Raw genomic sequence first — 23188 nt, 5'->3', positions numbered from 1 at the left:
CAGAGCTAAGGTGACAAAACGAGGAAAGGCATCTTGCAGAAAGGTTCATCAAAGGAATCAAAGGGGAAATCGATCCATTAAGAAATGATACATAAGGAACGAGCAATCCAAAGAAGAAGGACCATTCATCACATATCAAGGATCATCACATCTCAAAGAAGAGAAGACCTCAAAACCCTAGCTCAACGGAAGAAGGGTTCTACACTTGGAGCAATCATGAGAAGCTCACACATTTTTCAACCATCATCACAAAGAAAAGATCTCAAGGACCCTATCTCCACTCAAAGAAGAACTACACATTGAAGCATCTTGAAGTCTCTATATCCAAGGGAAGCACAAAGTAGCACTACCATCATCATCAAGGAATCAAGGTGATCTTCCTCTTCTTGAGTCAAGAATCACTATCAAAGCATACTTGAAGGAAGACATCTTCATCAAGGAGACATCTTCTATCATCAACATCATCAAGAAAGGCATCAAGTTGAAGATATCATCATCCGAGAAGCATCTTCACTTGACAAAGTAGTACCTTTATATCTATGTTTGAATCTATCAAAATGACTTCATTTTGCAAGGAGAGCAACAAATTGATTGGGTCATCAAACTTTCTTACGTGGAAAAAGAGGACAGATTAGATCCTCATTGAAAATAAAGTTAGTGGACATGTTAAGGGTTCAATCACTAAACCTCCAAAGGAAGAAGCTCAAGCTCTAGCTAAGTATATGAAAGGGGAAATAAGGGCTCAAAGGATCCTTATAGAATCCATCAAGGATCCCCTCATACCTTATGTGTCAAAGTTGGAGACATCAAAAGCAATCTATGGGAAGTTAGTAGAATTGTTTTCTGTAAGCACCACTAGAGAAGTCATATCTTTGAGAAACGAGCAATACAAGATGAAGGTATCAAAGGAAGGAGGAGTAGCCTCATATTTTATGAGGGTGTCAGAAATAAGAGACCAACTGCAAGAATTGGGGGAAATAATGTCCGATAAAGAAATGACCATAGTAGTACTCAATGCACTACCTGATGTGTTGAAATATGTAACCAAGTTCGGTCTTCATAATGACATGTGTAATCATGATTTTATGTAATTAATGTAAAGACGAAAAATAAAATTATTTTATGCTTGAGACATGGGTTTCATGCTCAAGGAATTTATTTTATAGATGAAGCTCCCATTGTGAGGTATTAGGATTGGTCATTAAGTTATAAAGTTAATTGAGTCTTTGTCATGTATAAGAGACCCTCCTTGGGTATGTTACATATGTATTTCATTCATTGTAAGAGTCAAAAGACCCTCCAAGACCAACTCCAAACATTTCTAGCAAGTCGGCCTTCAAATGAAGCAATAAGCCTACTCCAAGTTAACATGTCAGCCTAGGATCAAGTCAATTCGGCCTACAAGCATGAGGAAAAAGTCTATATATAGGGCACTCGACCTCATTCAAGATACACCATCTCACACACAACAATTTTGAGTATAAGGACGATGAAGAAGTTTCTCATTCAAGCGGAGAAGAGTAGATCAAGGTCGAAGGAAGAGCGAAGCAATTGTGGATCTGTTTTGGGCCACTTTCTGTTCACACATGCGAGGAGATCAAGGTTTGTATCTCTGCAACAAGACTGAATTACAGTCATCACAGGAGGATCAAATCAAGGCAAGAAAGAGATCCATAATGAAGGTTGAATTCATAAAGAAGCTAGCCCTAGTCAAGCGAAGGAGGAGGAGGGCTTAAGTAGCCCTAATTCGGTCATACATGGGAAATTTCAATCATCTACAGGTGGCTGAAAATTGCAAAGATAGAGGCCAAGAACTTTAGACTTGAGTTGCAAGATCGAGGGTGAAGAAAGAAGGAGAAGTTGCAACATTTACAAGGGTTGACTTGGTCTTGGAGGGGTTGTTAGTCAAGGGTCTTAGTCTTGGAATTCATCAACTGAAGATTCTACAAGAAGAATAATTCGATGGGTTTTTCTCTCAAGCTTGGAGAGGTTTTGGCCCTGGTGGATAGCCTATATCTTGTGTCCTTTGTCTCATTGTTCTTTATGGTTTGCTAGTTGGTTGATGAAGAAGAACACAATAACAATCAAGTAAAGAAGAACCTGATTAAGAAAAGTAAAAAGTCTTCACAAGCAGTTATCATTGCTAGAGAAATCATCTCATCTTTTTGGCTTGGATTTCTCAACATGGTATCAGAGCTAAGGTGACAAGTCAAGGAAGGGCATCTCAATAAGGGACATTCAAGCACTCAAGGACCAAATTTCTAGGAGGATATCAAGTGCATCAAAGAATCAAGAAGATCCTCTCATCTCCAAGGCATTTTGAAGACAAGGGCTACATCATCATCTTGAAGAAAAGTGTTGAAACCCTAGATTGATTAAAGAAGAACCCTACACTAGAAGCATTATAGGGGTCCTCACTCATATCATCATCACAAAGAAGGAGACCTTAAAAGACCCTTATCTCCACTCAAATAGAAGATAGAAACATCTCGAAATCTACTCATCCAAAGGAAGCAAGAAAAGAGTTGTTGGCATCATCAAAGGATTCAAGGTGATCTCCCTCTCTTTGGAGTCAAGGATCACTTTTGAAGAAAACCATGTTCATCAAGGAGAAGACTTCTATTATCTATGTCATCATCAAATTCAAGGAGGCAATAGGTTGGAGGAGCATCTTCACAAGTAAGTATATTTATTTCTACATCTGAATCTGTCAAAATGTCTTTTTGCAAGGAAAGCAACAAATTGGTTGGGGCTTCAAACTTTCTTGCATGGAAAAAAACGACAGATCTGAACCTCATAGAAAATGAAGTCATGGAATATGTTAAGGGCTCAATCACCAAACCACCCAAGGAAGATGCTCAAGCATTTGCAAGGTATATGAAAGGGAAAATAAGGGCTCAAAGGATTCTCATAGAATCCATCAAGGATCCCCTCATTCCCTATGTATCTAAACTAGAAACATCAAAAGAAATATATGACAAACTTGTAGAATTGTTCTTCGTGAGCACTGCAGGAGAAGTAATCTCGTTAAGACAAGAACTGTACAAGATGAAGATATCAAAAGAAGAAGGAATAGCCTCATACTTTATGAGGGTGTCTGAAATAAGGGACCAACTACAAGATTTGGGAGAAATAATGTCTAACAAGGAGATGACTATCATAGTACTAAATGCACTACCAGAGGAATGGGGTAGCTTTACATCAAGCATTTATGGGAAGAAGGAAGCTACTCCATTCAAAGATCTATGGTCACTATGCAAAATTGAAACCATGTTTAAGGCAAAATCTAATGTAGGATCAAATGAGCAAACTCAAGCATATGCTGCTATGGCAAAAAGCAAAAGGAAAGTTGGGGAAATTTGGTCCTAATAAAAGAAAGAAGAATGTGGCAAAGTTATAATGCTACAAATGTCAAGAATATGGGCACTATAAGAGAGATTGTCCTAAACACAAGAAGGGAACAACAAAAGAGGAAGAGAAGAGGCCCATATCACTGAAGAAGTGGAGGAAGCTGAAAAGAAGAAATCCAAGAAGGTGGAAGTAAAAAATCTCTACTATGATTGAGATAGTCTTCCTCGCCTAGTTTTTTTCAAGTTTCTATTTTCAAGTTTTCTGTTGTATAGCTATCATGATAGGAATCATTAAGAAGCATGATAGGATGCATCATGGCACAATAGAATCATACAAATGAAAGCAAGAGCTTGTGACATCATCATAGAGAAGCATGAAAGATAGTTGAAATAGAAGTCTATGGCAAGTCACCTATAGAAGGATGTAGCTCTTGATAACCTCATTAGAAGCACAAGTAGTACTTATGAGAAGAAGAAAGTCATCTAGTATAAAGATCATCAAACATCATTCAAGAGGAGCATTTGCTAGATAAGGATGATCAAGATCCTCCGTTGCAATGTTCATTGGAAGGTTCACCTATTGGAAGAAGCAAGTGTCTCACTGAGAACTCCACATTGTATGGGATTCATGGAATGATAATATGATGTCAAAAGAAGTGAATCGGGTTAAGGTGATGAAGTTCTTTCAATCAAGGAAGATGTTGAAATAAGTCTAGATGACCTAAAGAAAAAAAGATGAGGTATGTATGCTTATATTTAATAAAATTGAGTCATGTCATATAGTTGCAGGTAGCAAGATAAATGCTCTACCTCATGAGCATAATCAAAAGAAAGGATCTCCTCCTTTGGAAGGATGCATGAAGGCATGGTTCACACATTGACTAGATGAAATCAACATAATATGTTCTCATATGAAATATGAGGTGGTTAACAAAGTTAAAGGAACTATGATTGGAAGTTCCTGGGAAGAGTGAAAGGAAGAGATCATGAAAAATGCAACTATGGAAAAGGAAATCAACATCCAAGAACTAAAAGATTTGACTATGATATCTCCATGGGAAAGACATGAAGATCCTGATAAAGTCTAGAAAAGAAAGAGACCCTTGACATTATATATCTTTTTGGAGATGTGTCAATATATATATATGCAGGATGTTGATGCAAACAAGGAGATGCCATGATAAAATACCATCGCAAAGGTAATTTTGATTTAATGTGCACTTTCCATTTTTTAACAATATCTGGATGGTCTATTGCAGGGCTACCAAGGGAAGATCCTGAAGGAAACAAGACATGAAGAAGGTAGCAAGGCATGAAGGAAGGCCATATATGAACCAATGGATCACTTTACGATGAAAAGAAGGATGACATGACTAGCATGATTCATGAATAAAAGTGATGAATGGTTTGTGCCCTACAAAAACTCCGGAGAGATGTAGACTCCATAACAAAGAAGAAATTCATGACATCAAAGGAGGGAGTCCTACAAGCAATTGTTTGTCCCATGATCTCCACCTAAAGAGCTACTGGAAACAATTCCCTGGTCAAGGGGGAGCTTGGTCAAGTCCCTGATTAAGAGGAAGCTTGGGTACATTCCTTTTATAGGAATGGGTACATTCCTTCATTGGAATGGGTATGTCCTCCCTCGTTGAAAGGAATAGATAAACACATCATTCTTGTCTTCACTTGGGAAGATAGAATGGAGGATTGGGTAAGCATCTGGCATCTGATACTCTTTGAAGATGTGTTAGGGTATCCAAGATAAGAGTATTCGTAGAGGACCGATATTCTTTTAGGACTGGGAATTCAAGATAAGAATAGACTTGGTGAAACATAATCTGAGAAAACCTAGGTGGGGTATGTTCCGAAAGAGACAATAATGAGAGTGTTTATAAATCATTGGTCTCGCCAGCATTGCGCTCTAATATTGTGGAGAGATAGAGCAGTTAGTCAAGGCCTTGATATTTGACAATGTTGGATGATATGATGCTAAACAGATGGGTTACCAATCCGACTCTTCTTATGAGAATTCTTCAAATTGAGAATCTCCAAATACCTTGTATGGATTATGAATACCTCCTTAGCTAAGAGGGAGTGTTGAAATATGTAACTAGGTTCGGTCTTCATAATGACATGTGTAATCATGACTTTGTCTAATTAATTTAAAGAAGAAAAATAAAATTATTTTATGCTTGAGACATGGGTTTCATGCTCAAGTGATTTTATTTTATAGATGAAGCTCCCATTGTGAGCTATTATGATTTCTCATTAAGTCATAAAGTCAATTGAGTCTTTGTCATGTATAACAAACCCTTCTTGGGCATGTTACATATGTATTTAAGTCATTGTAAGAGTCAAAAGAACCTCTAAGACCAAGTCCAAGCACTTCTAGCAGGTCGGCCTTCAAATGAAGCAACAAACCTACTCCAAGTTAACATGTCAGCCTAGGATCGAGTAAAGTCGGCCTACAAGCATGAGGCAAAAGGCTATATATAGGGCACTCAGCCTCATTCAAGATACACCATCCCACACACAACAAGTTCGAGTACAAGGACGAAGAAGAAGCCTCACACTCAAGCGAAGAAGAGTAGATCAAGGTCGAAGGAAGGGCGAAGCAATTACAAATATGTTTTGGGCCACTTTCTGTTCACACGTAGGAGGAGATCAGGGTTTGTATCTCTGCAACAAGACCGAATTACAATCATCACAGGAGGGTCAAATCAAGGCAAGAAAGAGATCCATATTGAAGGTCAAATTCATAAAGAAGCCAACCCTAGTCAAACGAAGGAGGAGGGCTTAAGTAGCCCTAATTCGGTCATATGTGGGAAATTGCAATCATCTACAGGTAGCCGGAAATTGCAGAGATAGAGGCAGATAACTTCAGACTTGAGTTGCAGGATTGGGGGTGAAGAAAGAAGAAGAAGTTGCAGCATCTACAAGTAAGGGTTGTGTTAAGTTTTAGGTATGTTCTATGCTGAGAGCAAATTTACTTCATTTTCCATATTAGCTCAATATTAATTCCAGATTAGCAATCACATTTAGCATGATAGTAAAATGCAAATAGAACATAAACATAAATCGCAGAAAACAAGCCAATGCAAGAGGACAGAAGATTTGGCGCTAGCCAGGGACAAACCCAATGTGGGGAAACCCTTGATCAATTCTTCTTATGTGTTCTTCAATAGTTCAACAGAGAGAGAGATAGTACATATACATCAGAAGTCAACATTTTGACTTATCAAAAATAAGAGCAAAGATCTTCTCTAACAAGATGTCACATGAGGTAATTGATCTGGACTCAGGTGATTCCATCACCCTGTTGCACCATCATATCATGTCCATCATCAATGTGCTGCACCATATTGCACCATCACCATGTCCATCATCACTGTGTTGCACCATGCTGCACCATCACTGAGTTGTACCTCATCATGTTGTACCCAACATGTTGCTCTTCATCATCATGCTGCACTATTCATCATGCTACATTATTCATCATACTACACTATGCATCATTGTGCTGCACCACTGTCACTGTGCACTATGTTGCACCATTCATCATGCTGCTTCATGCACCCTACTGCACCATGCTGCCCATGCACCTTACTACAGCACGCTGCCCCAAGCACCTTACTGCACTATCACTGCACTGCAATACTGTATCTTACCAACCTTAGCTGCTTGCTATGGCTTGCAGCCTAGCAAAGCAACTAGGCTATAGTTACACTCTTCATGATACTTAAGGACAGCGAATAATGGCTGTATATATAAGTGTCCCTTCTTGTTGCCTTAAGTGTTGCGGCTAGGAGACTGAGATTACTTCCCTACTACGGGTAAGCTAGATCTTCCATGACAGTGTTTAGCATCTATCCTTCATGAGCAAGCCATAGCAAGCAGCTAGGCTATAGTTACACTCTTCATGATACTTAAGGACAGCGAATAATGGCTGTATATATAAGTGTCCCTTCTTGTTGCCTTAAGTGTTGCGGCTAGGAGACTGAGATTACTTCCTTACTTCGGGTAAGCTAGATCTTCCATGACAGTGTTTAGCATCTATCCTTCATGACCGCGTTTCAATTAGAATAGTAGCATAAAACACTTGCTAGCACTAGGACTTGCTATCCCCTTGCTCTGCGTTGAAGTTCCTTTATGCAACATATGGAAAAACTTCTCTTGACAGTGTTTAAGGCTTGCTAGAACACCATCTCATGACAGTGTATAAACCCTTATTGACTACGGCTTGGAGACTGTGTTTGGGACAGCATATAGACTTCTTTTGGACAGCGTTTAAGGCTTGCTAGAACACCATCTCATGACAGCGTATAAACCCTTATTGATTGCAGCTTGGAGACTGTGTTTAGGACAACATATAGACTTCTTTTGGAGTTTAAGGCTTGCTAGAACACCATCTCATGAGAGCGTATAAACCCTTATTGACTGCGGTTTGGAGACTGTGTTTAGGACAACGTATAGACTTCTTTTGGACAGCATTTAAGGCTTGCTAGAAACTCCCTCCTTTCTGCTAGGAAACCCTCATTTTGACTGCATATAAGACAGCGTAGATGCCTTCTCCTTTTGACTGTAAGTAGGGCTAGGGTAACTCCTCTTAGGGCAGCGTATAGACTTTCTTTAGATAGAGTCTAGAGTTAGGGCAAACTCTCTAGAGCAGCGTATCCTCTTAGTGACTCCTCCTTCCCCCAAAACCCAAACAAGTGAAGAGGAAGAGATCATAAGAAGAGTGTCCAAATGACTAGCAAGCCACCTCTTTTTATACTAAAACGTTGAGCACAAGTGGGGGCAATTTGGTTGCTGACCGACCATGATGAATTGTCCCATAACACAAATAAATTCATATCTCCATGAATACATGTCGGAATCGGATAATCTTTAGATCAATCCTACACCTCTCGACGTGAGGAATCCAAGAAAAATATCAGCTCCCATGGATAAGTAGACCCACATGGAGTTTGGCCCTAGTTGCCAATTTTAACACTCCCTATCAACTAGGGAGAACTCCATCCGCTAGACTGTACTATCTCTACCATCAATGCCCTACACTGCTCTGCTTTGTCGAACTATGAAGAAGAAGAAGTGATTGAGAATGTATCATACCATCCTCTACTAACCTGAAGTTAGTCCCATATAACAGAGAGTGTCTCATAGCACTCTTACTGACCTGAAGTCAGTTTCAAAAGAGAGTGAGTTATATCACTCTTACTGACCCGACGTCAGTTCCAATTGATCCCAGATCAATATCATCCTAGCATAGGGAGTACGATAGATACACGATGCATCCATCGATACTACTATGGTCCCTATCCTCATTTCCCTACTCATTCGCCAAATGAGAGGTACTTCCCATGAGCCCTAGACTGCATGGGTAGGATGTCTCAGCAGGAGAATGATGAACCACTCATCCTGCGTACATGTCACCAGGGGTATCCCAGGGGAACGTTGAACCACTCACCTTGTACACAACAAATCACTAGGGGAACGTTGAACCACTCACCCTATGACTGTGTCTCGGCAAGAGAAGGATGAAACATTCATCTTGCCCACATAGCAGACCACTAGGGGAAGGCTGAACCACTCACCCTATGGTTGCTCATCACTCCACGATGTACCCCCAAACCCCCCAGAGCTCAATGTCCATATCATACAGGACCCTTAGGAGAGAGTCTCTCCACGACTCCTAGTCGTTCTCGGAAAGTCAAGATTTTGACCTTTCCCAGGGGCTTCGACAAAATATTGGCGACCTGCACATCAGTCCTAATGCGATGGAGCCTTCTTGCTCCTCGATGTACCATATCCCTGATAAAGTGGTACCTGATGTCTATATGCTTGGAGCGATCATAGAACATGGGATTCCTCAACAATCGAATCCCCCTCTAGTTGTCACAGAAGATCACGACGTTATCCAGCACGTGTCCAAACAGCTCACTGAAGAGCTTCCATAACCAAACAGCTTCACAGGAGGCCATACTCATAGCTATGGCCTCATCGGTGCTCAAAGCAACCAACCTCTGTTTCCTACTCATCCAGGATATCGAAACAGAACCCAAAGAGAACCAGCACCAAGAAGTGCTCTTGCGATCCTCCACACTGCCTGCCTAATCAGCATCAGAATAATCATGCAGCTTCAAATTTATAGCAGTGTATCTCAATCCATGAGAGATTGTGCCCTGAAGATATCTCAAATGATTCTTGGCACCAATCCAGTGAGCCTCAACCATATATGAGCTCAGCATGCTATCTATAAAACATATATCCGAACAGGAGTTCACCAAGAACATCAATGCTAGTATGAGTTTATGAAACTCAGAGGCATTTCCCAAACCAGGTCTGGCTTCACTACCGCATAACTTCTTAAAGTTAGGCTTCATCGAGGTAGTCACGAGCTTGCAGTTCACCATTCCAAATCCAGAATCCAATTCCCTCTTACTTTTGCAAATGAGAGAGTCTACACCTGTCAGAAAGAGGTCGTCCTCATAAGGTACCAGTATGAGAGGTCTATCATCCATAACCTTCAATCAACGATTTGGATCGACTTCACTCCTAGTGAATCTCAACTTCATTAGATAGCTATCAAATCCGGGGTGTTTTCTCTAAGACATAGAGAGCTTTCTTCCACCTGCATGCTTGAGATTCCCAATCATGAATCTCAAACCCCTCAAGTTGTTCCACATCTGAGGTCTTGCTACATGAGGGGAATGGTCCCCTTGTAAGTTTTCCATCGGTACATCTCGGACATGTACCTTCATGCTCTTCTTGAATTCAAGCGTCCCTTTCACCATCTAACTCACATCGGGTAGGGCCCCATAATAAGCAGACCTTCGGTGCTATAGAAGTTGTGTCAACTGACATGGTCCCCAATGGACTTCCTGCAACTTGATACAAATTGTCAACCCTGAACCCAAGAATAAAAGCATCTTGAAAAATTCCTTTTTCAAACACGTACCTTTCCATCAATGAATGCTACCTTGAAACCTTTGACTTCCATTGCCAAAATGGACACCAAGTTCTTTTTGGGATCAAGTACATAAAGAACTTCTTGTAAATGAATCGTGTTCCCCTCATTCAATTGAGGGGTAACATTCCCTACACCCTTTCTGGGATAGGTGGCATTGACTCCAAGTATAATCTTCACGATTGTTTCCTTCTCTATCAAATTAGAGAGAGCTTCCTTCTATCTGATGAAGTGCCTTGAAGCACTACAATCAATAAGCCGGATTCTCAAAAGAGTCTGGAGGAGAAGTAGTGGAGAGGGCCAATATAAGATAATACTCCTTTAGCTTATCAGAAACAACATTTGATTCTTCATACCTAGAGTTCCTTGCTTTCTTTGAAGAGTCGGCCATTTCCTTGATGACCTGCATTCCTTTTTCCTTTGTCGTGGTACCTGTCATTCCTTCGATCATTGAAGATGTCCCTGGAATGATTGTTATCATCATCAAGTGATGTGTCCCTTCTATTCGGACACTCCTTCGCATAATGGCCAAACTTATTGCAAGCAAGGCATCTGCCTTTCCTTCCACCCTTAGATCCGAACTTCCCATTGAAGTGATCTTTAGGTAGGCCATCAGATGCTTTCGTTGCGCTACTCGGATAATATTCTCTGATTCGACTTCACCCTTGGTGAATTTGAAGAGGGATGAGGAACCCATTGAGCCTTTTGACCTTGTCCAACTGTCTTCGATGATTGCGCTTTCACTCTTTCTTGGGCTTTGTCTTCACCTTAGCTCTGATACCGTGTTAAGTTTTAGGTATGTTCTATGCTAAGAGCAAATTTACTTCAATTTTCCATATTAGCTCAATATCAATTCCAGATTAGGAATCACATTTAGCATGATATTAAAATTCAAATAGAACATAAAAATAAATCGCAGAAAACAACCCAAAACAAGAGGACACAAGATATGGCGCCATCCAGGGACAAACCCCAATGTGGGGAAACCCTTGATCAATTCTTCTTATGTGTTCTTCAATAGTTCAGCAGAGAGAGAGAGAGAGATAGTGCATATACATCAGAATTCAACATTTTGACTTATCAAAAATAAGAGCAGAGATCTTTAAGAAGACGTCACATGAGGTAGTTAATCTGGACTCAAGTGATTCCATCACCTTGTTGTACCTATCACTCACCATGCTACACCATCACCATGTCCATCATCACTGTGTTGCACCATGATGCACCATCACCATGTCCATCATCATTGTGCAGCACCATGTTGCACCATCACCATGTCCATCATCATTACGCTGCACCATCACTGAGATGTACCTCATCATGTTGTACCCAACATGCTGCTCTTCATCATCATGCTGCACTATTCATAATGTTGCATTATTCATCATATTGCACTATGCATCATGTTGCACTATACATCACTGTGTTGCACCACTATCATTGTGCACTGTGCTGCACCATTCATCATGCTACGTCATGCACCATGCTACCCATGCACCTTACTGCACCATGTTGCTCCAAGCACCTTACTGCACCATCATTGCACTGCAATACTGTATCTTACCAGCCTTTGCTGCTTGCTATGGCTTGCATCCTAGCAAAGCAACTAGGCTAGAGTTACACTCTTCATGATACTTAAGGACAGTGAATAATGGTTGTATATATATGTGTCCCTTCTTGTTGCCTTAAGTGTTGCGGCTAGGAGACCGAGATTACTTCCTTACTGCGGGTAGGATAGATCTTCCATGACAACGTTTAGCATTAGGATGACAGTGTTTAGCATCTATCCTTCATGACTGCGTTTCAATTAGAACATCAGCATAACACACTTGTTAGCACCAGGACTTGTTATCCCCTTGCTCTGCGTTGAAGTTCCTTTATGCAACGTATGGAAAACCTTCTCTTGACAGCATTTAAGGCTTGCTAGAACACAATCTCATGACAGCGTATAAACCCTTATTGATTGCGGCTTGGAGACTGTGTTTAGGACAGCGTATAGACTTCTTTTGGACAACATTTACGGCTTGCTAGAACACCATCTCATGACAGTGTATAAACCCTTATTAATTGCGGCTTGGAGACTGTGTTTAGGACAACGTATAGACTTCTTTTGGGTAGCCTTTAAGGCTTGCTAGAACACCATCTCATGACAGTGTATAAACCCTTATTTACTGCGGCTTGGAGACTGTGTTTAGGACAACGTATAGACTTCTTTTGGACAGCGTTTAAGTCTTGCTAGAAACTCCCTCCTTGCTGCTAGGAGACCCTCATTTTGACTGCATATAAGACAACGTAGATGCCTTCTCCTTTTGACTGTAAGTAGGGCTAGGGTAACTCCTCTTAGGGCAGCGTATAGACTTTCTTTAGATAGAGTCTAGAGTTAGGGCAAACTCTCTAGGGCAGCGTATCCTCTTAGTGACTCCTCCTTCCACCAAAACCCAAAGACAAGTGGAGAGGAAGAGATCATAAGAAGAGTGTGTCCAAATGACTAGCAAGCCACCTCTTTTTATACTAAAACGTTGAGCACAAGTGGGGGCAATTTGGTTGCTGGCCGACCATGAAGAATTGTCCCATAACACAAATAAATTAATATCTCCATGAATACATGTCAGAATCAGATGATCTTTAGATCAATCCTACACTTCTCGACGAGAGGGATCCAAGCAAAATATCAGCTGCCATGAATAAGTAGACCCACATGGAGTTTGGCCCTACTTCCCAATTTTAACAGGTTGACTTGGTCTTGGAGGAGTTGTTAGTCAAGGGTCTTGGTCTTGGAATTCATCAACTAAAGATTCTATGAGAAGAAGAATTCAGTGGGTTTTTCTCTCAAGCTTGGAGATGCTTTGGCCTTGGCGGACAGCTTATATCTTGTGTCCATTGTTCTTTATGGTTTGGTAGTTGGTTGATGAAGAAGAAAACATAATAATAATCAAGTAAAGAAGAACCTAATTAAGAAAAGTAAAAAGTCTTCACACACAATTATCATTGCTAAAGAAATCCTCTCATCTTTTTGCCTTGGATTTCTCAACATGGTGAATGGGGCAACTTCGTATCAAGCATCTATGGAAAGAAGGAAGCCACTCCATTCAGTGAACTTTGGTCATTATGTAAGACTAAAGAAACCAAATTGAAGGCAAAAAGTGATGTGGGATCAAATGAACAAGTTCAAGCATTTGCTGCCATGGCTAAGAGAAAAGGAAAGTTTGGGAAAAAGAAGAAGATTGATATGTCAAAGATCCAATGTTATGGTTGTGAGGAATATGGGCACTACAAGGCAAATTGTTTTAAACTCAAGAAGAACAATAAGAAAAGAAAAGAAAGGAATGAATCCCATATCACTGAAGAAGTGGAAGAACCTTAAAAGAGGAAATCAAAGGAGGAGGAAGTGAACGATCTCTACTATGACTGATATAATCTCCCTCAATTAGTTCTTTTCATTTTTGTAAATAGTAGCTATCATGGCAGGAAGCACAATAAGTATGGTAGGATGCATCATATTATGAGATGGCATCATATTGAAAACATTCAAGTGAAGCAAGAGCTCGTGACATCTTTATAGAAGCTTGAAAGATAGTTGAAGTAGAAATCTACATGGTTGTAGCAGTGATCATAGAAAGGAAGTAGCTCTTGGTAACCTCATTGAAAGCATAAGTAGTACTTATGGGTAGAAGAAAGGCATCTAGCATGATAAAGGGTAGAAAAATTTCATCAAGCATCATCATTATGAGGGAGCATTTGCAGGATGAAAATAATCAAGATCCTCTGTTGGAATCTTCATTAGAATATTCACCTCTCTTGGAAGAAGCAAGTGTCTCTCATTCCACCATGTGTGGGATCCATTGGTTAGAAGGATGATGGTATGGTGACAAAGGAGTGTAGCATGACAAGATGGTTGAAGTACATTCAATCAAGGAAAGGAAGTTGCCGAAGGAAGTCTAGATGACCAAAAGGAGAAATGAAGTATGTATGTATATATTTAATAGATCAATTCATTTCATCATATAAGTTAAATGCTCTACCTCAATGACATGATCAAAGAAATGGAATCTCTTCCTTTAGATGCATGAAGGCATGGTTCACATATTGACAAGATGAAATCAACATAATATGTCCTCATATGGAATATGAGGTAGTTGACAAAGATGAAGAAACCATGGATGAAAGTTCCTAGGGAGCAATATGTGAAGAAAGAAAGAAGAGATCGTGAAAGATGCAACTACGGTCACGTAAGAAAAGGGAAATCAACATCTGATGACTAGAAGCATTGGCTATGACATCACCATAGAGAAGGCATGAAGACCCTGATAAGGTCTGTAAAGAAAAGAGACCCTTGACATATAAAATCTTGGAGATGTGTTTATAAATGTGCAAGATGTTGCAAGCAAGTAGATGTCATGATGAAAGGCCATCACAAAAGGTAACTTTGATTTGATGTTCATTTTTTATTTTTGAACAACATCTGGATGGGTTGATAGTAGATACAGGCCTACCAAAAAGAGAGTTGTAGATGTTACCTACAACAAGCACTCATGTGGTTGGATGGAAGATCCTAAAGGCAACATGACTTGAAAGAGGTAGCAGTATGAAGAAAAGTTAGATGTGGACTAGAAGATCACTTTCCGATGAAGTGAAGGATGACATGATTTATATGGTTTATGAAAGTGATGGATGGTCGATGCCCTACGAATGTGAAGTCTCCATAACAAAGAAGATGTAGTTCATGACATTGAAAGGAGGATCTCTACTAGCAGTTGAAGCTACCATGATCTCCACCAAAGAGTTGTTGTTGGAAACAAGTCCCTAGTTGAGAGGGAGCTTGGACAAGTCCCTAGATGAGAAGGAACTTGAGTACATTCCTTTTATAGGAATGGGTATATCTTCCCTAGTTAGGTGGGAGAGATAGACACAAAAATCTTGTCTTCATATTGTGAAGAAAGAATGGAGGAATGGGTAAGCATTTGAGTCTGGTTCCGATACTCTTTGAGGATGAGGTAGGGCATCCAATATAAGAATAGTCGAAGAGGAAATTCGTTGAGGGTGTGTTATTCCAAGACAGGAAGAGTAGTAAAAGGACATACTTTGTGAAAACTCGGGTAGGGTACGTGCCTTGAGAGACAATGATGATGGTGTCTATCAGTCATTGGTCTCTCCAGCATTGTGCTCTAATCTTGTGGATAGATAGAGTTGTTAGTCAAGGCCTTGATGTGACAATGTTGGTTGATATGATGAGATGCTTTAAGATGGCTTACCAATCCGACTCTTCCTGTAAGAATTCCTCAGATTGAGAATGTCCAAGTACCTTGTATGGATTATGAATACCTCCCTAGTTAAGAGGGGGTGTTGAAATATGTAACTAGGTTCGATATTCATAATGACATATGTAATCATGATTTTATGTATTTGATGTAATGAGAAAAATAAATTTATTATTGTTATTCTTGAGGCATGGGTTTCATGCTCAACAGAAATTTATTTTTAGGTCAAGCACCCATTGAGTGCAAATAGGGCTTGTCATTAAGTCTACAAGTCAATTGACTCATTGTCATGTATGAAAGACCCATTTGGACATGTTACATATTGTAAAGAAAATTTGTTTGAGTCTAAAATAGTGTCAAAATCCCCCCAAGACATTGTCCTAATGCTCAAAGACAAGTCGGCCTTTCCAAGTGTCAAGTCGGCCTAGAGACAGTGACAAGTCAGCCTATAAGTTGGACAAGAAGTCTATATATATGAGGCTAGTTGACCACTTTGAAGAGCATCCAAGCACACAACAAGAGTTCGATCTGAAGCACAATAATCACTAGAAGATCCAGCGAAGAAGGAAGAAGATAGAACGAAGGAAAAATCAGATTTTTTGAGGATTGTTTTGGGTGAATCTCTCACATGTGCGGACTGTAATTAGCGCATCATTTCACCTACAGCAAGACTGAGTTACAGTCATATCAAGGAGCCATGTGAAGGATTAAAGAAGCATTGATATTCAAGCCAAATTCTTTAAGGGAGATTTGTTTCCTAAGCAAAGAAGAAAACATAGAATATTCACCATATTTCTGACACATGTGTGAGCTAGGGTTACTACAGGAGGGGCCGAAAATCACGATCAAAAGAGCAAGTTTTAAATTGAGGTCAAAAAGGAAGCAAGCAATTGTTAGAAGGTGAGTTTGACTATCATTAACTTTGTGGAAGAGGAGCTCATATGTGAGAAGTTTGACTTGGTCTTGGTCAAGGGTCATATGTCTTGGAATTCATCAATTAATGTTCTATAAGAAGGGAAGAGTTCTTGTGGGTTTTCCTCTCAAGAGGAGAGGTTTTGCCCTGGTTGATTACCTACATCTTGTGTCCTCTTCTCTCATTGTTCTTTATGATTTGGGAGTTGTTTGATGATATGAACACTAAATATAATCAAGAGAAAGAAAAATCTAATTAAGTTAAGTAAAAAGACATCGCACGTAGTTATCAAAAGAAGAGAAATCACCTAATCTAGCTACCCTAGGTTTCTCAACAATTCTCACCTAGGGTTTGTGTTGCTTGTTGTAGCAAGCCCAGGTTCTATGGATTTCGTCTTATTGTACTTGATTTTCCATGCATAATTAATAAAATGGCTCAAGACTACTGCCCTGATTTTGTGGTTTTTTGATTTGTGCTCTTGTTCATGTTTTTATTGTTGTAGTTTAGATCATGCATATGTTATTTGCTATAAATTTCAATTTGGAATATTACAGTGGTATCAGAGCATGATCTTGGCCAATTGTGGGTTAGCCAGCAAGATCATGGAAGATTTGGGCATGTATGCACAATGACAGATGAAACCATAGACAAACCCATGGCTCAAGGAAGATTTAGTATGCAGGAATTCTGGGGTGGAATCCGCTGGAACGATGAGAGGTTGGCCCAGTTGAGGAAGGTGTCAGACCAAATCCATCCTCATCCTTATAGCAGAGACACTAGAGGTGCGCAGGTCGTGGGGGTGCAACCATCTACACCATGTGGGGAAAGTCGACAGAATCAGGGCACCAGATCTCCTCAAAAGGAGCAGGCAAGACAGGGACAGTTAGAGGGTGAGACCAGAAGGTGCTTTTGTTGGTGGAGACCTGGCTTTAGATATCAAGAGCCTGAGGAGGAGGTTGAGCATGAGGCTAAGGGCACACAGGGTTGTGAGGAGCACGTAGATATACCCAGCGTGACGCAGGAGTCATTCTTGTTGGAGATTCCTTTGATAGCTTTGGTTGACGCCTTGGGGGAGAGAGTAGAGCACACACCCATAGGGTCGTCCATTGACGAGGTGCCAGGTGACAGAGGTATCCACCGTTGAGGAGGTGTCATCCACTGTTTTGATAAGGTGTCTGGGATCATGTCCGAGTTTTTAGGTGATAGCAGCGCACAACAGGTTGATGAGGTGTCGGGAGACATATCCACCATTGATGAGGAGTTGATAGATACAAAGGTATCCAAATCTATGACAGAGTTGTCAGACGACCGGTGAGGATGTTTTATATGATTGGTTGTCGATGGACGAGCAGTTGGATGCTCATGTTGAGGCCATGATGAAGGAGGATACGCAGTTGTCCTTTGGGCTAGACATTGATGAGGGGCAGTGCGGAGAGCACAAGTTGGGATTTCAGCACAGTTTGCTTCAGAGGCATGCTGATGGGGCCTACAATGTTATTATCTCACCCTTATGCATTGGACTGAAAGAGGCGGAGTTGTCTAGACAGATCATAGGGGATGACCAGGTCAGCAAGGGCTAGTAGCTTGAGTTGAGTATGGCACAGCGTCAGCATGGAGGAATAGTTTTGCACACGTGAGATTGTACATTCAATTCCTCCTTTGGGACTAGATGGCAAGAAGTACTGAGTTGGTACCCGATGGAGCATGTTAGGTGATTGGGTACATCCATGGCCACATTTCAACAGAGGTCATGGATTACTAGAGGAGCTTGAGGGCTAGACTGTTGTTGGGATCCAGGTGGGATTTCCCATCACATCATAGAGCCATTAGGTGACAGTAGTTGTTGCGTGATGGATCCGATGTTTGGGAACACACACATTTTCAAATCCACATCAACACTAGTAACAAGATGGTTTGACAAGAGAGAAAGCAGATTTCATGAGTTATATTGGCATATTGATTGAGTGTGGGATAACAGGGTGATTAGCCTACTATCGCAGGAGTTGGTAGGAGGAAGTGGCATCGGCAGGACACCAAACAGGGTATCATATGGAGACAATGCTCTATCATTGATGTATTGGGGACCGGAGCTACTAAGGTTCGACACGGTAGCGTTCTTCCCAATTAGCGTTCTTCCCAATTGCATGTGAGGAGTTGGGCTACTCAAGTGTACCTGGACAGATGAGGAGGTGTAGATCACATTGTAGTGGGTGTACTAGCAGAGTGGTGGATACATGGGCACATATGGGATGTCTCATGATACATGGTGGCACAACATTGAGCGTTGGTATCTAGTGGTGCATGGAGTTGTGCCACAGAGTTCAGTGCTATACAGGGGAGTGCAAGGGTACGTATTTGTGTGCAGCAGAGCATGATGATGCACAACAGGTTGTTGGAGTGTTGCCACCAGAGAGATCTCGTGACAGGGGCATCAGGCACACCATTGGGTTTGGCACACCCAGATTTGGAGAGCGAGCTGATCACAGGGCTGACTGTGAGCTTCCATTTATCACTCTCCAGCATTGCACACTAACACAAGGGGCTCAAATATTGTCTCTTGATGCTCTCATCACAGGCAACATGACCCAAGAGGTTCATCTGAGACAGTTCGATGGGACACAGTGCATTGGGAGAGAGGCTTTCTAGTTGTGGCATATGGTTAGGGCACAAGTTGGCAGATGCAGGCTTGGGGGTAGTCTAATCTTTTGTAGAGGTAGCACTTGCACCACCCTTGAGCTCACACTCTGGGAGATGCATGACCCCCTTTTGGCGAGACATTATGAGGTGTCTCGGGCAGTGTTTTTAAAACCGGAACCGGTGACCGAACCGGTCCACCTAGCTAACCGGTTTACCGACCGGAACCGGTCTAACCGGGACTGGTTTGGTCTAAACGAACCGGTTTTTAAAAAATACATTAAATAATTAATTTTTAATGAAACAAAACTATTTTTAAGATGTAAAACCATGATTCCAAGCCAATAGAGACAAAATATGCAAAGTTTGCTCATTTATATACCATGCAAAGGTGAATATATCAAAATGGCACCGAGTGCAATACATATCATCGACAAAATAGCAAAATACATAAGAAATGAGGCTCTAAATGGCCTATAAAGTCCAAAAACAATGCTGCAAGCTATGAGGCCATTGGCCTACTACAAGTCTACAGTGTACACATGATCAATCATCAAGTCCATCACCACTACTAGACACAGGATCATCATCAGGAGCTACATAGACATCATCTGGTTCAGAGTCTGAGGATGCCTCTGCCTCATCTGCAACATCAGTATCAATGCCACCAATGACAATAGAAGTGGACCTAGTGGAAGCACGAGTTTGTCGACCTGCACAACTAGTGCCTTCCATTGGTTCCTTGCCTTTCCTTGATGCCGCTACTGATCCTGGTTCTGATGCCGCCACATAATCTGCCTCATCCTCCGCTAAAGCCATGTCGATATCAAAATCAGCCTCAAACACAGGATCTTCAGTCTCCTCCACCCATTCTGATGTTGGATCAATATCGTCCAACACAATGGGATCTAGATCAGGTGATTTGCTCATCATTTGGTTCCTCCTCAGTCGAAGGTTGTATTGCACAAAAACAAGATCATTTAACCGTTTTTGTTCCAAACGGTTTCTCTTCTTCGTGTGTATGCGCTCAAAAATAGACCAATTGCGCTCACAACCTGAAGCACTGCAAGTTTGACTGAGGACTCTAATTGCAAACCTTTGCAATTGAGGACACTGGCCACCAAATGACTCCCACCAATGTGCTGCAAAGAAAAAGACAATAATTAGTAACTTAGTTTATAATTTGAATTGTAAAGAACGTAAACAATTTTAACTTGAAATGAAAAACAAAATGGAAATTGGAATTGCTTACCTGGTTGGTCCACATCTCTTGCCATCTTTGCCAAGTTTTTGCCAAAAGTACCACTTGCTTGATTGAAAATAGTAAGCTGTCTATGTATATCCAACTGGTCTACATGGTTAGGGACCATGCGCTCCAAGCAATCAATCAATCCAGCTCTGACCTCCCCATCATGCTGATCTCCTAGCCGATTTTTATAGTGATACCTTGGGTTCAAAAAATACCCGGCTGCATGTATAGGACGATGAAGTTGATTGTTCCATCTGTTATCAATGATCTCCCATATACGGCCATATTTAGCTAACCTGTCATTGTAAGCTGCCCGTATCTGCTCCTTTGCCTGATCCATAGCTTCATAAATGTAGCCCATGGCCAATCTTTCCCCATCCACCAACCTTAGCACCTTAACAAGGGGCTCGGTAATTTTCACAAGCTCTACAGACCTTTTCCAAAAATAAGGGTCTAACACTTTCTTTTTGGTGTCTTTTCCATCTGGTCTACGAGCCCACCGAGATTCAGACCATTCATCAGAGGAAAACATTTTCTGCAAGTTTCTATGTTGACCATTGAGACATTGCAACGTGAGGAAGTGAGTTGCAAATCTCGTAATTGCAGGCCTAACAAGCTCTTTGCCTCCAGTGTGTTTCCTCATTAGGCTCAATACCCATGAGTGGTTGTAAATGTATTTTGTAATGCACTTGGCATGCTCTACAGTGTTTTTTACCCACTCCACCTTGCCTATATCCTCAAGCATGAGGTCTATGCAATGTGCAGCACATGGAGTCCAAAATATGGTCTTATATTTGGCCTCAAGCATCTTTCCAGCAAGAACATAGTTTGAGGCATTATCAGTGATGACCTGCACAACATGCTGCTCCCCAACTTCCTGAATAATGTTATCCAAAAGCTCAAATAGAAGGCTTGCATCCTTTACCCTATCAGATGCATCAACTGATTTCAAAAACATGGTTCCTTGAGGGCAAGAAACAAGGAAATTAATGATAGTGCGGTTCTTTCCATCGGTCCATCCATCTGACATAATGGAACAACCTGTTTTGACCCATGACTCTCTAAACTCAAACAAATACTCATCAATGGAAGATATCTCTTTTTGCAAAAGAGCTCCCCTCAAGTCATGCATACTAGGGCCTTTGAAGCCCTTTCCTGCAGCTATAACAGAGTCCCACATAGCTTGGTAATAAGGTGAGCGAGCAGCATTAAATGGGATATCTGAATCATACCACCATCTAGCAATGTATTGGTGAGAAGTTTCTTTGCATTGTTTTTTCCAATGCTGATCCAAAGTGGGTTGAGAACTTGGCTGGGAGGAAGTGGGATTAGATTTAGAAGAGGCAATGGTGGCAGAAGATGAGAAATAACTTTGGATGTTTGGTCTCTTTGGTCCTTTTGATGGTTGGCCAACTCCAACAGAAGGATGAACATAGTGAAAGGGGTCATTGGTGGAAGGGATAGAAGTGGAGTCTTGAATCTCATAATCATCATACCCACTCTGTTTCATAAGATTCATGGTTTCCATTAATTCCCTCTTCCTTGCAATTTCATCTTGGATGGCCTTCTCCCTAGCCTTATCCTCATAAAATTTTTCAAGCTTGGCAATGTATTCTGCCCTAATAGGACCTAACAGTTCTTTTGGTGCATCACATGGCTTTACTTGGCCTCTTACCCCAGCCAAGTGTTGTTTCAACCTAAGAATACCCCCACCTCCAATAGATTTATGGCATAATTTGCATATCATTTTTCCCTCAATTACATCACAATGAGCCCATGCACTGTCCTTTCCTTTTGGAGCCATGTTTGCTTGAAATAATAACAATTTGCAAATAAATCTGCCATTTAAAAAAAAAATTGCAGCTAAGGAACATGGAAAACCAATGATAAATGTAGGAAAAAAATGCACATGCAAGCTACAAAATTTGATAGCATAGAGCTAGAGAGTTCATAGGCTTAGCATAGATGATAGATCATTGAAGTGAGAAGTTTATAGCACAAAAAAAATAATTCATGGACAGCAGACTCAAATGAGGAATTATCAAGTGCAAATCCTTACCTGGAAATGCAAAGTAGCTCCCTTAGCCTCCTCTTGATGATGGCAACTCCACTGACAGCTACACACTATCTCCAAAATAGCTCCAACTCCAACTCCAAGATGACTACTTCAGCAAAAACTCCACACTCTCCAAGCTCACAAACAAACTCACAAACACTCACAAACACTCCAAATCAGTTGTGTGAGACAAATGAGAGTGAGAGGGGTGTCTTATAACAACTTGAGTGGGCCTAATGGTTAAGAGCATGTGTTTCCTCCTAAGAGGTCACAGGTTCAAAACCAGAGGGGGGTAGAGTATGTATGCCTTCGTAGACTTAGCAGTCAAATCGCTGCGCGGAGGTGGGTCCCTTGTCCCACAAACAAGGGGGTCTCATACACCAATTTGGTGTCTGGCTTGGCTGTGACCTTAAAAATAGATATTATTATATTATTATATTTAACAAGTGTGAGGGTGTTTTTGGAGGGAAAACACCTTTCCCTCACCCCCAAAACCCCTAAACCGCCCTCAGAACCTAAACCGCTGCGCTTTTTTGTGTTTACCGGCGGCCTGTCCATAAACCGGCCGGTTTGCTATAAACCGGCCGGTTCCGCCCTAAACCGGCCGGTTTTTACCGGTTAGGGCCTATTTCTGGGCAAATGAGGGTCTGAACCGGGTTAGGAGGGCCGGTTCCGACCGGCCAGGCTTCCAACCGGCCGGTTAGGCCGGTAACCGGTTTTCTCCACCGGTTTTTAAAACTATGGTCTCGGGAGCATCTACA

General features: G+C 41.2%; 2 protein-coding genes across 2 annotated transcripts in view; both read right to left on the bottom strand.

The window, feature by feature from the left end:
- LOC149141575 (diaminopimelate epimerase family protein) overlaps positions 1 to 23188 on the bottom strand; it is a 253730-nt gene that overhangs the window by 185122 nt on the left and 45420 nt on the right. The window lies entirely within an intron of this gene.
- LOC149141576 (uncharacterized) lies at positions 19291 to 22591 on the bottom strand. Its single transcript, XM_089447894.1, has 2 exons — positions 20375 to 22591; positions 19291 to 20264 (listed from the first exon to the last, which is right to left on the bottom strand). The coding sequence occupies exons 1-2, from the start codon at positions 22173 to 22175 to the stop codon at positions 19669 to 19671; spliced, it is 2397 nt and encodes a 798-aa protein (XP_089304020.1). The 5' UTR covers positions 22176 to 22591; the 3' UTR covers positions 19291 to 19668.

Source organism: Pinus tabuliformis, chromosome X (genome assembly GCF_031772625.1).
Source record: "Pinus tabuliformis cultivar Carrire ecotype Pingquan chromosome X, CPIR1, whole genome shotgun sequence".
Classification (NCBI taxonomy): Eukaryota; Viridiplantae; Streptophyta; class Pinopsida; order Pinales; family Pinaceae; genus Pinus; species Pinus tabuliformis.
This window is presented reverse-complemented; position numbering and strand designations above follow the sequence as displayed.